This window comes from Phoxinus phoxinus (genome assembly GCF_949152265.1).
Source record: "Phoxinus phoxinus genome assembly, chromosome: 6".
Classification (NCBI taxonomy): Eukaryota; Metazoa; Chordata; class Actinopteri; order Cypriniformes; family Leuciscidae; genus Phoxinus; species Phoxinus phoxinus.
This window is the reverse complement of record NC_136881.1, coordinates 7,503,557-7,518,670: the sequence shown is the minus strand read 5'-3', so window position 1 is coordinate 7,518,670 and position 15,114 is coordinate 7,503,557. Positions and strand designations below refer to the sequence as shown.

The following is a 15,114-nucleotide window of genomic DNA, read 5'->3' as shown; positions in this document are numbered from 1 at the left end:
TTTACATGATACAACCTTTTTCTAGACTTAATAAATAAGCAATATGGCATTGTCCTAAAATCAGACTTGGGTTAACATTTAATCTTCCGACTTAAGAAATGAAAGAAAGAAGAACCTTAGTTGATGTTAAGTTCAAAAGGTTTGGATTTAAAAGACACTCCTGTCTTCCACTTCTGAACTTAAATAAGCCCACGTTTCCTGTTCAGGTGTAATAAACCCTTCTCCCCCCCATTGTGTTAATGTCAGTGGATGTCTGTGAACTTAGGCCTACCTCTCACTGTGATGATGAGAAGCCAGGGAGGGACGCTTCAGGCATTTCCTTCTTTTTTGTGTGTTTGTGAGTGTCAGAATTCCTGTGCATTTGGGAATGGTTAAGCAAAGTTTTAAATGCAATGATGTTAGAGTTTGAAATACGTTTTAGTTTTCACTTGGCTTCACAAATTGTGTTACCGAAACTGATGTGGACTAGTGTTTAAAACCTGATAGTAGGCCTACCCTCACACAAATATATTGTGGTAATAGCCTATGGTATTCCATCCTTAGTTGGCTACCTTTTTTTTAAGGTGCATTCAATCCCTAAAAACTGCCGTGTAAATAGACAAACAGCCACTGACTCAACATTGACAATGAATGATCTCTGAATGACCTTCTATGTTAATCTATTTTCTAGTTTGAATTGACAGCACAAGCTGAGCTCGTCAGGGGAGCGAAAACAAACACTCTCTCTGTTTTCTCTCACACGACATAAACATACACAACCTGAGTCATTAACCTAATCTTGAAATCTCCTCTTTCTGTCCCCTTAACTTTTAACCGCTTCCGTCCCATTTTCCCTTACAAAAAAAGATGCCTAATCGTAATCATATGTTTGCACGATGCCGTTTTCTACACCCTGGTAGGCGAGCTCGCGCGCTCACAGAAACACACGCGCGCGCTTCATTAAAGCGAGCTGCAGTCAGTTCTATTCAAGTTTCTGCGGCGGACTGAAGGATGAACTTGACTCTTCTATAAAGGTCTTTTTAAAGATTGAAAACTGCTATTCATCCACGTTACACATACTTTTCGACTAGTTTAAGTATTGTCTACGTCATATTTTAGAGCAGCAAAATATTCTTTATGGAATTAACTGTGGGGACGGATTCCTTCCTGGAATGTTTTGGCTCGCAAAATGTTTCGTTTTGTCTTTGTTTTGTTATTTATTTTCGCTCCAGGTAAGAAGATCATTTCATTAATAGACGAGGAGATATTTAAATGCTAGACATATTTAGCCTAACTTATATTTCAAATGTATCGATTAGCAATATTTTATATTCTTTTAAAAAATGATTTATATATAATATCCCTACAAAAAATCTAACCATCCTAACCTTTAAATTCACTATACTACTGAACCATCAATAGTGCTAGTATCAGATGTTAATACTGTGACTTTGAAATATGGTAGCCTACTGAAATTCATGGCCTATAACTTTTAAATAAAAACATGTAATGCTGAATTATTGAAAAAGAATATGATGATAATGTTGTTTCTCTGTAGGTAACACGTTGTTAAACTTGAGGCAAGACTGTGGCGGTCAAATTCTTGGAGAGAGGAGCGGCTCAATCCGGTACTCTTTACACCCAGACAGCCTTTTATTTAACAGAATAACCAACGGAAGCACTGAAAAACTGTTGGATGTTTCCTGCACTTGGATTATTGATGCACATAAAAAACAAACTGTTTGGATAGATGTCATTTCTGTTGGGAAAGGTGCTATTGGGATTCAGTTTGGAAATGGGGATACACTGATTTATGAAAAAGAGGAGCGGGCGTTATTCTCTGGCACTGGGAGAACCATCATTGAATGGAGCTTGAGAAGGACTGACAAACCATTTGCCACATTACATCTGAGTAAGTTTAATGAAGTCACTTACATGACAGTATGATGATGTTTTTAGACATAGTAACACATTTTTAGACATTTTTTGGACACATACTATCATGCCAATTCCAAGTATCGAAAGTTTGTACCTGTACCATGTTATTCTAGGAAGTACCATAGATTGCCATGTAAATACCATGTAAATTACATGAATTCCATGGTAAATTTAAAAGTACCATAGTATTACCATCACTATACCATGATTTTTTCTGTAAGGACATGGTACAGTAACATCTGGGTAAGGGGTACTTTTTGTACACATATAATCTGCTAATCTTCAGATGAGCACATCAGAAAAGAAACAAGTTTCTTATTATGCTGATGTATTTTGTCAGGGTTCATCAATAAAATATTAGAGTAAAATATTTTCTTATTAAAATAGTTATTTACACTATCATTCAAAAGTCTGGGGTGAGCCAAGATTTACATTTTTTAGAGAAAAAAATACTCTATTCAGCAAGGAAGCATTCATTGATCAAAAGTGACAATAACGTTTCAATGAATTTCAAATAACTGCGAAAATATCTATTCATCAAAGAATTCCAAAGACTTATCATTGTTTTCACAAAAATATTAAGCAGCACAACTGTTTTCAACATTGATAATATAATAAGAAACATTTCTTGAGCACCGATCAGCATTAGAATAATTTCTGAAGGATCATGTGACAGTAGTGTAAGTGAAAAGTATGAAAAATACCCAGTGAGAAGGTCGTTGTATGTTTGTTTATTTCCCAGAATCTTGTCTTAAATAATCTGATAATTCCTGTTTCCATTCATCTCTTGTGTTTTTTTCTCAGGATGGAACATGTCAGAGGCCAGTCACACTCTTGCTTTGATTCCTTACAGCCACTTTGACGCTGACCAAGTGTCTCCCTCTCCGAGTGGCTCAAATGATGTAACCTACACCCCAGACATTCCAGTGAGCAGCAATGCAGCCCCCAAAACACACACTCTCAGGGGCGAGAATATACGGCAGGGCGGAGGTGTGTCTGACCTGGCCGATAAGCACAGACCCCTCTTTCCGCAGGAAATCACCAACAATGGACAGGAAACGGCTGGACCCTGGATCTCCGACCTCACACTCGCTGGCACACATTCTTATTTTGATACGCACACCAACTCTGCCCTTGACACACACATGAACACGCTCATCGGGTCGTCTCATGAACCTTCTTTGGCTCCCACTAAAATACAATCACCATTGCTGTCTGTTCAAACTACAGCCACACAGGCAACTGATGTTGCGACAAAAACAAGTGCACTTTTAGCCACCACTGATGTTGCACACACTGAATTGCATAAAGGAAGTTCACACTCACAGCACACATATACACATGCATTTACCACAATTCAGTCTAAAATGGCTAAAAGAGGTAATCCAAATTCAATGTTTCCGACTTCCAGCTTTATTACAGCAAGTCCACTAAACATTCAGCCATTCGACAAAACTTCGAAACATAAAGACTTCCTTAGTGACACTGTTTACAAGGCTAAAGCTACAACAGTGACGGTCCCAAAAAAGGATGTGTTTACAATATCAGAGAACGTCGGAACGAGTCAATTTCATGCAACTTTTTGGAGTTCGAACACAGTCACAGATGATGACCAGCCTATAGCATCGGATATGGACAGGACAGATCGCTCTCCAAGGTCAACTAATCAAAATCAAACAATCTACGATGATTCAGTACTCACTCGTATTACGCCTGCTACAGTATCAAAGGTCCCAAACGTTAATCAAACCAAACCATTAGCATTTTCTGATAGTGACACAACTGAATACTCAGGTTACTCCACATCTCCAAGTGGAATAGGTGAGCCGACAATAAATCTTACCACTGAGAATGAGCCAACAACCTCAAGAGAGTTCATGCATACTTCACGAAACACACTTGCAACTCCAACTTTAACTTCTTCGGAAGCATCAACCACTCGCATCTCACACACCATCCAAAGTCAGCACAATACAAGCACCCAAGAAACCAGTTCCGCATCTGCATCAACGTCTGATCTGACAGCACACAACAATAACGAAATCAGTGCCTTCACCACTTTTCCAACTACCATCCCTCCAAACCTGACTCCTACTAAAAGTCCTAGTACACCAGAAGAGGACGAGGGTCAGTCACCACCTGGAAGTGATTGTCTCGGTCGTGCATGCACCTCGTATTTACCATCTACAGTACGAGGAGAACAAGAAAGCCCCATTACCAACCCTCCATCAATCTCTTTGTCGAGTTCTGCAAGTCCTCAGATTAGTCCTACCGTGACATCGGACCTCAAGGTTGAAGATAGCACTACATATTTGAGATTTGAGAACCACACCGATGTAGAGGAACCTGAAGTGTCCCCATCACAAGTCCAGAATACCAACACAAAATCAAGTATGCATACTGAATTCCCTATATACACGTTTACAACTCAGTATTCAACTCCATCTTCTGAAAACACACAGAGCAATGTGGGATTTTCTGATGCAACTGAAATCAACAAGATGAGTAGTGGTCCAACAGTAGGTGAAAGTCATTCGAGTCCTACTCAGACTAGTGCGACAAGTTCGAAGACAACACTTGGATTATCATCATTTAATGACATTCATAATGGATCCACAAAAAACACTAATGGCTTTACTGCCCACACTACCATATCATTGAGTACTTCATCATCTGACATCACAGCTCCCCACATCTCTCAGGTCAGTACAACTGATCATGCCTTTCAAACAAGCCCACCTGTTAGTACGACTACTACATATTGGGAAACCAGTCAGACCTCTGCGGTTCACCCACCTTCGATGACTACCCTGCAGATGAATCCACATGCCACATCCACTGAAACGACTTCAGCCCGGGTCCATACGCATATTCCAGTGTCTCAACCCAGCACTGTCAGACCTCCCCAACACATGACCACAAGCTCTTATCTTATTCAAACAAAAGCTCACACAGCAGTCACCCAAACATCTCAGATCATTTCTACTGCATCCAGCCTTGACAGGAAGTGGCCACACGGACGGCATTATTTCATAGTGGAGGACCAGCCAGCGATCATCAAGGGTGAGAAACATTTCTGTCAATTTTGCTTTCTCCAAGACTCTTAATTTATCACTTTTCCACATTTATGAGTGAAAATTGATCTTTTTTGTTTTATTGAAAAACATTTGTTGTTTTGTTTTCAGAGAAAACATTTCAAGTACTCTTACAAATCATCCTGGAAGAGGATTATGTCCCTAGTCTGAGACTGCCTGAGGTGAAACCATTTGAATTACTTTATATACACTACTGTTCAAAAGTTTGGTATTATAATTTTTTTTAAGAAGGCTGCATTTATTTGATCAAAAATACAGTAAAATCTGTAATATTGAGAAGTATTATTACAATAAAAAAAATGTTTTATGTTATGTTTTATGACGGCAGTGTTACATGATCCTTCAGAAATCATTCTAATCTGCTGATTTGGTGCTCATGTTGAAAACAATTGTGCTTAATATTTTTGTGTAAACCTTGGTAAAAAAAAATCTGTATTCTTTGAGGAAAAGAAAGTTCAATAAATGTCTTTACTGTCCGTTTTGACCAAATTAATGTATTTTTTCAGAATGGTTTTTTTTTTTTAAATGTCTTACTAACCTCAAACTTTTGAACGGGATGCACATTCATGTCAGAGGATGGTTGATGACATTTGATTGGCATTGCAATGATGTTTGGTAATCATCCGCTCCTGCAGGTGGAGACATTTCTTCAGAGACTTTCTGGATTTAAGAATCAACATGTGAACTGGCACAGGTAAAAAGCTTTACTGGCCTGTAATTGCAGTTCATCTGTTTAGAGATGTGCATTGAAGTCACTGTGAGTTAGCTGAGTGACTAGATTTGACTGTAATCATTGATTAAACTTTTCATTCAGTGAGTCTTTGAGAAGAAGTTGTTGATGTAAACTACAAAAACACTAATTTGTAACAGCAATGTCAGCGATGTGTATTACATGTTCAGTCTTAAGGCGTTCCTTAAAGTTCCTTTTGATTGACTCTGTCATGGGTGTTTTCATCAGTGGTCCAGTTCTGCAAACAGTAGTTCAATTCCAAACAGTGGAAGCGCTCTCCTGGCTGGGAAGGGTGGAGTCTCTATTACAGGAGGCGGGGTTAAACCCACTACCAGGAATATTAGTGGGAGGAGTTAGAGTCAAAAATATGACTGTGGGAGGTGAGTGTTGAACAACTAGATCTTAACCAGTTACTTTTTTTAATACCTCTAGCATTTATTTGTATTTTATGGTTAAAAAAAATATATATTTTTTGATGCTTTTTGCATTTGTTCGCAAAACATTTACGTTCTCTTGCATAACATTTGTGTCACTCGAGAAACTTTGCATTTGCTCTCAAAATCACTGAAATATAGTTTGTTCCTTCCACCTCATATTATTTCCGCAAAGTTTCACGGGGAAATGCAATACTTTTTCAAGAGAATGCAAAAGCATTGGAAAATAATTTCCCCTCCTGTTTAATTTTTTTTTTTTTTACCATCACCATGTCCCATTAGGGTCTCCATAGTATCTCAAACATTCATCCCACCTTTATTTTTTCTGTTTCTTTCTTTCTCAGGTTTGCAGACAGATGTTTGTGAATGGTTGTTTGAATGTCCATCTGGGTTCCAGTGTGTTTCTTCGAAGAGTAATACCACATGTACATCTGTGTGCCACTCTGAATACTGTAGGCATCAGGGCATCTGTGTCCATCGCCTCGGGCAACAGCCTATCTGCCAGTAAGTTACATGTACAGTTACAGTACATACAGTGTAGTTTGACTTGCGGCATAAAATCTGGTCCTCATTGCAGGTCAAGATCTTCCCATTTATCAAAGAAACCTTCTGATGGATATAGATAGCTTTTAAATGCACCTTTCTAGGAGAACTAATTCAAAATACTTGCTGAAGTGACCTGCAGGTTTGACTAAACTCTGTCTTTCTGCAGGTGTCCTGTTGGGGAGGATTACTGGTTTATGGGGCAGCGCTGTGACCTCCACATGACCCGACCGCGTTTGGTGGGCGTGTGTTTTGGGGTACTGGTCGCTGTCACTACAGTCATGGCTCTTCTGTCTTATCTCGCAGTGCGCCGCTTTAAAAGCAAGCTTATGCAAGCCAAAGTGGAACAAACACGCAGCAGGTATCACATGTGCAATCATTTTAAAAACACACGCTCACTCCCATAAAGTCATCTGTTGTGTAGCCTGGTTTTGTTATTGGAAATAGTTTGCAGGAAATCATTGGCTAGTTAAAACAAACCATAGGTTGAGATTGCACCACTGAAAGTGACACAGGGAGGTACGGGGTCAAGTGAACACACACAGACACTCTTAAATGTGAATTTTAAATATACTTCTTCTGTATGTGTGGATACAGTTATCGCAGATTCAATCACTTTGATGAGCTTTCGGCTCGTTTTTGGGGAAGGTCCTGGCCAGGCTCTGAGGACTCGTTGGATAACCCTGCCTTCACCCGCTCAGATGAATTACTACATCTGAGAGCACTTGATCGTACCTGCTGTTACCACGATGACACTCTTTCTGTGGTATCCACATATCATGGAAGTGGAACACACATCAACACCATATATCCTCATGGGTACCGTAAGATTATTTGCATATTATTGTATAAACAATGGTTTACCATTGTTTTTTGGACACGGTGCCATGTAATACGATGGCAATCTTGAAAATACACTGTCAATATCACAGTGCTCACTACAGGTACACTACTGCTCAAAAATTTGGGGCTGGTAAGATTTGTATTGATTTTGAAATGACCAAGGCTGCATGTAGTTTATAGTCATCAGTGTCACATGATACTTCTGAAATCAATTTAATATTTAGTTCTTAAGAATATTTTATATTTAGTGCGTACTATTTTTGTGGAAACCACGCTAAATTTTTTCCAGGATTCTTCGATGAATGGAAAGTTTAAAAGAACAGCATTTATTTGAAATAGGAATCGTCACATTATAAATGTCTTTACTGTTGCTTTTGATCAATTTAATGAGCCCTTGCTGAATAAAACGATTAATTTCTTTCAACACCCCCCCCCCCCACAATATTTGATCAGTAGTGAATATTCCAAAATACCATATTACATAAATAGTAGTTGTTTACTTGATTTTTCTATGCATGTTTGGGCTTACAGTTCTCAGTACGGCTGGGATCTCAGCAACTGCAGCTTGGCAGATGGTGTGATGGATTCTGGGAAGGCTAGTGACCTGTCAGTGTGTAGCTGGCCGATTGAGCCGATTCAATGGACGCCATTCCCTTTACTGCAGCAGCTCACCAGGAATACAACTACGGTAAGACACAAATACAGACTCTATATCTATATTGTTGTAGTTGAATGACACAAAACTGTGCTGATCATCCAGGTGAAAGCGTCTCGTCCTCGCTCTTACTGTGAAGGAATGGAACTTGTAGATTTAGAGAAGAGCTGGACAGCTTAACGGAGATTCAGAAAAACAGTACAACTTCTGGCCAAGTGTGAGAATATTTCATCTGTGTGCGAATATTTCATCTGTGTGAGAATATTTGATCTGTTTAAGATACACCATTGTTGTACCATATAGATCTATCTTAATAAAAACTCTAAACAAAAAAAAAATCTGCTTCTAGTGTACTCTGCAAAATGTACACTACCGTTGGGGTCAGTAAGGTTTTTTCATACTTTTATTTATCAAGAACACATTAAATTGTTCTTTTGAACTTTATAATGAATCAGTTTCCACAAAAAAATTAAGCAGCACATTTGTTTTTCACATTGAACATAATAAATGTTTCTTGAGCAGCAAACCAGCATAATAGAATGATTTCTGAAGGATCATGTGACACTGAAGACTGGAATAATGATGCAGAAAATTCAGCTTTGCATCACAGGAATAAATTACAGCTTAAATGGATTACAACATAAAACAGTTCTTTATAAATTGTACCAATGTTTCACAATATGACTGTTTTTACTGTATTTTTGATCAAATAAATGCAGCCTTGTTGAGCATTAGAGAATTCTTTAAATCCCACCAACCCCACATTTTTAAGAGGTAGTGTACATTAACTTTTTCGTAAGTGCTAATTGAAATAAAATGCGGTACCTTTTTATTGTTTTTCATATTAAAAAAACAAAAATCTTTAAACAAAAATGTGTTTTTGAGAATATTTCGCAACACTTCCACTCTGCTTTCCGATGTGTGACAACAACCCTGGAGTTAGAGAACCCAGACATGTGAAATGACTGAGGCAGTGAGACGCTTCTACGTTTTCCGATTGGCTAATATGCAAAAACATGGGTTCAAGGTTCAGTCATAGTCATGTGTGTCACAGGCCAGACACTAATGTCACCATCCTGTTCTGTCCTCATTGAGTCTAAAATCAATCCACTTAAACCCCGTTGCTCCAGGCCATCTGTCCTATCAATTGTGTTGTCAGTTAATTTGTATAAAATTGTCTGTTAAATCACCCAATCCAATAGACACCTAAAATTTACACCAAAGACCGAATGCAACTTGCTACTATACTGCACTGAGAATTTAGCTTTTGAGGATAATACAAATTTGAACAGTTACCAAACACTAGCATACATTACCAGTTTGTGTTTTATGACTTAAAAACATCCTTACATTAAGTTTTACCACTGGCGGGAATTTGCAGATGTCTCAGCACTGACTTGAGAGTCATGCATTATGTTTTTACTGGATTGATTTTACGATACATACGGATCTAGAAATGGTGGATGAACCAATACTGACAGTTTCTGTTTGACATGACAGATGCACTTTGCTGCTCATGTGGCCATTGTGAGTATTGCATCCGAAAAAAAACATCCAAGGACAAGGTACAGCAGAGGGTCAATAAACAGCACCAATTAATTGCCACCTTAATTTAGTACATAAAGCTAAAAGCAAATAATATGCACATATTCAGTGAATGTCATAGCTAATCTTCACTCAGATCTTTCATATAGCTTTTCAAATAGCAGCAGCATTTCATTTCACACTGGAGTTGTTCTTCTTGTCGCAGTGCCACTCTGAGACACATATGAGGGCTCTTTTACAGCATTTTGCATGTGTGCAATGTCATTCCCAGAATTATGCGCGTGCACTGGGCTTTTACTGGCGTTCACTGAGTTGAGCTTATAGTTCTGCGACAGCATGACTCCATTTTCCGGCTTGACGGAATTTTGTCCGTGTGCATTTGGTGACACAAACCCTTTCTCGGTGCTCAGCGAGTTCTGTATGTGCGGAAGCCCTCTTTCCGATTTCACAGAGTTCTGACGATTTACAAAGCTGTTGTTAGCAATGACAGAGTTGTGAAAATGTGCAAAACCATGGCCAGTGCTGAGGGAGTTGTGCGCGAGCGCGTGAGTAGCTGTGGGTGCAAGCCCGCGTCCCAGGGCGTACAGCCCAAGGTCGTTCCCTTGCCGGGCAGGGGAGGGCTCGCGAGACCGGGAGTCAGACGAGCGGTTTTGACCCTGCCTCCAGCGGTAGCGGGAACGGTAGCTGCTCGAGCGATGCTGCAGGGAATGCGTGCTGGTTTGGAGAGTGCGATGCGAACGCGCTCTCAACACACGGTGCGTGTCGATGAACAGGTGCACGGTCAGGACCCCCACAGTCTCTGCTATGATGAAGGAAAGAGCACCGCAGTAGAAGCTCCAGCCGTACCAGTGACTGCGCTTGGACTCGCTCTGGTTGGGGTCGCCAGCGTTGGACGAGATGTACACGATAATGCCAATGATGTTGCTGAGACCTGAAAGAAAAACATGCGATCAGTTGTTCTTCTTTTGCTGCAATCCACGTCGGTGGACTGTTTCAATGGACATATTTGTTCAAAAATGTGCCTAGAAGTAAGCTAAATGTCAGTAGAAGTTATCATGTTAGGATGATTAAAGGGGCCCTTATCAGAGAGGGGGTACTGGACATGATATCCACAGTACAGAGGGGGACCCAGAATCAAATCATGCCTCGGTAAATCATAACTATGACATAAAGAGAATAAATTATGAGATATTAAGTCATAATTATGAGATAAAAGTCAAAATTGTGGGGAAAATAAGTCATAATTATGAAATGAAAAGTTCAATCAAATCTAATTTTTATGACAATTACGTTTTATCATTATTTTAACTTTTTGTCATAAGTGGTTTTGTCAATGACCTTTGTCATAATTTTTACCTTTTGTCATATTTGACTTTTTATCTCATAATTTCTACTCTTTATGCCATTATTATGACTTTTCTTAATTCACCCTTCTCCAGGAGTTTGATTGACAAGCGATCTCACAAATCATATCTGTGAATCTGCCATTTTGTCCAACAAACAAACCAGACTGGAGAGTTCGCGTCGGTTAACATGAACTTGAAAAATGGAGTGTCTTTCCGCGGTTGAAACAACATAACTTCTGATGTTCATTCATGTTTATTTCGTGCTAGAACTATAGGAAGAGATTATCGGTTCACGTGCTGCTGGAACTGAGGCGCTACAGCAATCAGTCATGACACAAAGAGCAACAAAATGGTATTTATTGTTTAAAGTTTCTTAAAAATTTACAAAATTTGAAAGCTAAGACTTTGTTTCATACTAAAAGTAATTCTGACTTGTCTGTTGACGCGTTGTCAGTGTCCTATTTGCTCCGCGATATAGTTTTCACTGCGTGAGAGCTTTGTTTAGGGTCTGTTATGATTTACTAAAGCATGATATTTTGTGTTGCATGTGGCAGAAATTAGCTTCCATGTCATTGCCATAAATTTGGTTACAGTGCCACCTACTGGTCAAAGGCTAAAAAGCTACAAATATTGCAAAATCTTGACCTTTCAATAGGCTGCTATTGGAGTGGCTCACCCTGTGATTGACACATACAGATATATTCATATTTATATGTATTTGAAAATAACATCTATGATGCATACTTATTTAAAGAACTATGTAAAAGTCTATATATGTGCATGGACATACCAGCTGAAACAAAAAAGATGCCTGCACACAGGATGACGTTGTGTCGGCTCTTGTAGAACTCGCTGGCGGCTACACACACTCCACCAATGAACAGCAGTCCCACACTCATTATAGGGAAAAGACTAGAGGCACGCACAGCACCTGCCACGCACACACACACACACACACACACACACACACACACACACACACACACACACACACACACACACACACAACAAAAGTGTATGCGTAACTGATTGTATATATTTTTGCCATATTATTTCTTTTCACACACAAGTACATAAAGTGTCTCTGATCTAAAGTCAGTATTTGTTGTGGGTTACACTTTATTTAAGGTGTCCATGTTACAGTGTAATTATGCATTTAGGTACAGTGTAATATTAATTAACTACATGTTAGAAATAGGATTGGGGTTTGGCTTAGGGTTAGTTGCATGTAATTATGCATATTTTATAGTTATTACTACAGTAACTAAATGTAACGTGTAACAAGGTCACTGTAAAATAAAGTGCTACCTTGTTGCGAATAATTGAACTGAAAGTCAAATGTTGCTATGATTTTTTAAATAACTAATGTAAAATCATAATGACTCAATATGGGATCTCCTTCATGCATTGGAGGTTTTGTTTTTACAGTGAATATGAAAAATGTCTTCAGAATCCATCATTTTCATATTTTAACCACTTTTAACAGTGACGATAACTCCAGTAACTGGTATTTAAGTGGGCACTATAGAGTTTTAAGTGTTATTTGTATTATATGTTTTTTATTGCATGTGTTTGACCTGTAACTGAATGTCAAGCATTTGCAGATACTCACGTAGTAGATATTCCGCAGCATCTTGTTCATAATCTGCGTCCTCTGAGAAATGATCAATGCTTTTACAAACCCCAATAAACATGCCTGTAAGAAACACACACACACACACACATCCAGACGCCTTCACAGTCACACATGCGTCAGTTAATGGCCAATGCCATTTTCCACATGATTGGACTAATGCTATCAAATCATTAACAATATCAATATCCTCCCATCTAATTAGTCATTCTCAAAACACACAGACAGGCAAACACTCTATTTCTCTTTTAAACACAGTTTCTCGTGTCATTCCACATATCAAATATCATGAACTAAGCTGATTAAAGAGGCATTGATTTAAAAAGTGGGTCTCCATTGCTCTTTTTAGTTGTTATGTGCAACAACAAAATCAACAAAATGGTTACCACATGGCGGTACGTGTTATTGTGTGAGGAAGATGCCACATATGTTTAGGAGCTGTATTTCTGTTGATGTGTGCATAATTGAATCTAGAAAGTGTGTGGTCTGTGCCAACCATCTTTCATGACTGTCTACTCATCATAAACATCTCATACTCGCTCTCGCATTCACTCACGTAAAGTGAACGCTGCCACTTTGATGCCCTTTTAACAGAGTGAACGCTTCATTACACATTCCATTAAAAGAATTGACGTTGAACTGATATAGGTCAGAGAGTAGGGTGTGAGAGATGGGTCGAAACTAGAGGAAGGCGCATTGTGAGAGAAAGTAAAAATAATTAAATCAATAATGAAATAAATAAATCATCCTACAGGAAAGGGGTTTGTTTCTGCTCCAACTTTGATACATTTATACCCAACACATTACAAAAAAAAGTGAGAGATTGTATAGAATAATAGATCTGTAATAGAGAATATTGAGTAGTGTTTACTATATTCATGAGTAATCCAAAATACTTCAAAGATTAGCATGATACTAGCATGGAACATCTAAAAAACATGGTAAAACTTCATTACACTTCATTTGAAAGTATCTTTGTCACTGTAATTGTACATTTAAGTACTGAGTAATATTAAGTAACTTCATGTATAGGGTTAGTTAGGATAAGGGTTTGGTTCGGGGTTAGGGTTAGTTGCATGTAATCATGCATAATTTATAGTTATTACTAACAATGACACTATATAAGAGTAAAACAAAGTGTTATAGAATATTTAAATTATTCAGTACATTAAATTAAACCAACCATTAAATCTCAACCAATCACTGCATGAAGGTTTCATAACCTTTCTGTCATTTAATTCATTAATTTGATGAATACCAATTTTTTTTCCAATACACCACAGTTGTATTGCAACAAAAACTATAGTGGTAAGGTGTTTTAGCTGGAAATTATTATCATGTTAGAAATATTACCTAAACATATAATAGGTAACATCCACATAAACATGCAGTAAAAAGCAGTTTTGTACCTTCCATGCAGCACTGTCTCCAGAGCCCCGAGTGCGTAAGTACCTCTTCATTCTTTCGGTTCGTGTCATTGTCATTGACGCTCTTGGTTCTGCAGACTCCACGCGAGTACAGCCAGTAGTCGGTGCCCACCGCGATGGTCATCAGGCTGAAGGCCGCGAAAGCCCCCGCCGTGGTGAGGAGCATCTGCACTCCACGGTTACACACCTTCATCGTGTTTCTCTGGCATCAGTGTACACTCGTGAGGGCCACGACCGGCGTATCCACAAGGAAATTCATTGGTGTTAATGAACTCTCACATGTCAGCGAACATGTCAGTGAAGTTTTGGCACGCGTCCCTCACGCTGTGCACTTTTACGCGTTAAGTGAGAGAGATAATTCGGGATTATCTCCTTCAAGTGGGTAAATCCTCATTTTGACGCTCCAAACTTACCTTACACATCAAAAATCAACTCCAAGAATAACTTTCTCCCAAAAGTCATTGCGGTGATGTCAGATTTCCTCCGTATTCCCTCAGATAAGTGAAGTTTGCCCATGACTGAAGTGTGCGCATTCCTGTGGAACATGCTAAGGTGGTTTTGGTCGAGTTTCTGGTGGGTCTCTGTTCGTGCTCGTGAATGTAAAGCACCGCCTCTTACTTTGCGCTCGATATAGTGCAAAGTTACGCAATGTAAAAGAGCATCTGTAGGCTAAAGAAGAGCATGCACTAGCTAGCAAATTAACTTAACATCATTTTAAAACTGTAAAAAATGAAGTGGGTAGGACTTCTTTTTTTTTTTTTTTTGCGTGGGCGACACGTTAATAGCAACACGTTTTAACGCATATATTTAACTGATGTTTAATTTTCTCTCTTTTTTTAGACCACCTTAAATTGAATTAGTTTTAGTCCTCGCAGACAATTTTTTAAAACAAAAATGTTATGTACATCTTATAAAAAATAATAAAATTGCATACAAATATGATAAA

The 15,114-nt window shown here is 38.7% G+C and overlaps 2 protein-coding genes across 3 annotated transcripts; one reads left to right on the top strand and one right to left on the bottom strand.

Moving 5' to 3' along the window:
* Positions 1 to 926: 926 nt before the first annotated feature.
* Positions 927 to 8,613, top strand: LOC307000202 (uncharacterized protein). The gene is made up of 11 exons (XM_079615623.1): positions 927 to 1,211; positions 1,538 to 1,891; positions 2,722 to 4,980; positions 5,103 to 5,173; positions 5,648 to 5,706; positions 5,971 to 6,122; positions 6,521 to 6,680; positions 6,889 to 7,080; positions 7,317 to 7,538; positions 8,094 to 8,250; positions 8,323 to 8,613. The coding sequence occupies exons 1-11, from the start codon at positions 1,169 to 1,171 to the stop codon at positions 8,395 to 8,397; spliced, it is 3,744 nt and encodes a 1,247-aa protein (XP_079471749.1). The 5' UTR covers positions 927 to 1,168; the 3' UTR covers positions 8,398 to 8,613.
* Positions 8,614 to 8,931: 318 nt separating this feature from the next.
* cacng3a (calcium channel, voltage-dependent, gamma subunit 3a) lies at positions 8,932 to 14,757 on the bottom strand. Of its 2 annotated transcripts, none has more exons than XM_079615625.1 (4): positions 14,151 to 14,757; positions 12,721 to 12,841; positions 11,899 to 12,039; positions 8,932 to 10,693 (listed from the first exon to the last, which is right to left on the bottom strand). In XM_079615625.1, exons 1-4 carry the CDS (start codon positions 14,223 to 14,225, stop codon positions 9,939 to 9,941), a joined length of 1,092 nt encoding a protein of 363 aa, XP_079471751.1. In that variant the 5' UTR covers positions 14,226 to 14,757; the 3' UTR covers positions 8,932 to 9,938. The 2 variants fall into 2 exon arrangements, with proteins under 2 accessions (XP_079471751.1, XP_079471750.1); XM_079615624.1 differs by having other exon boundaries at positions 12,721 to 12,804; positions 14,151 to 14,751.
* Positions 14,758 to 15,114: the final 357 nt, after the last annotated feature.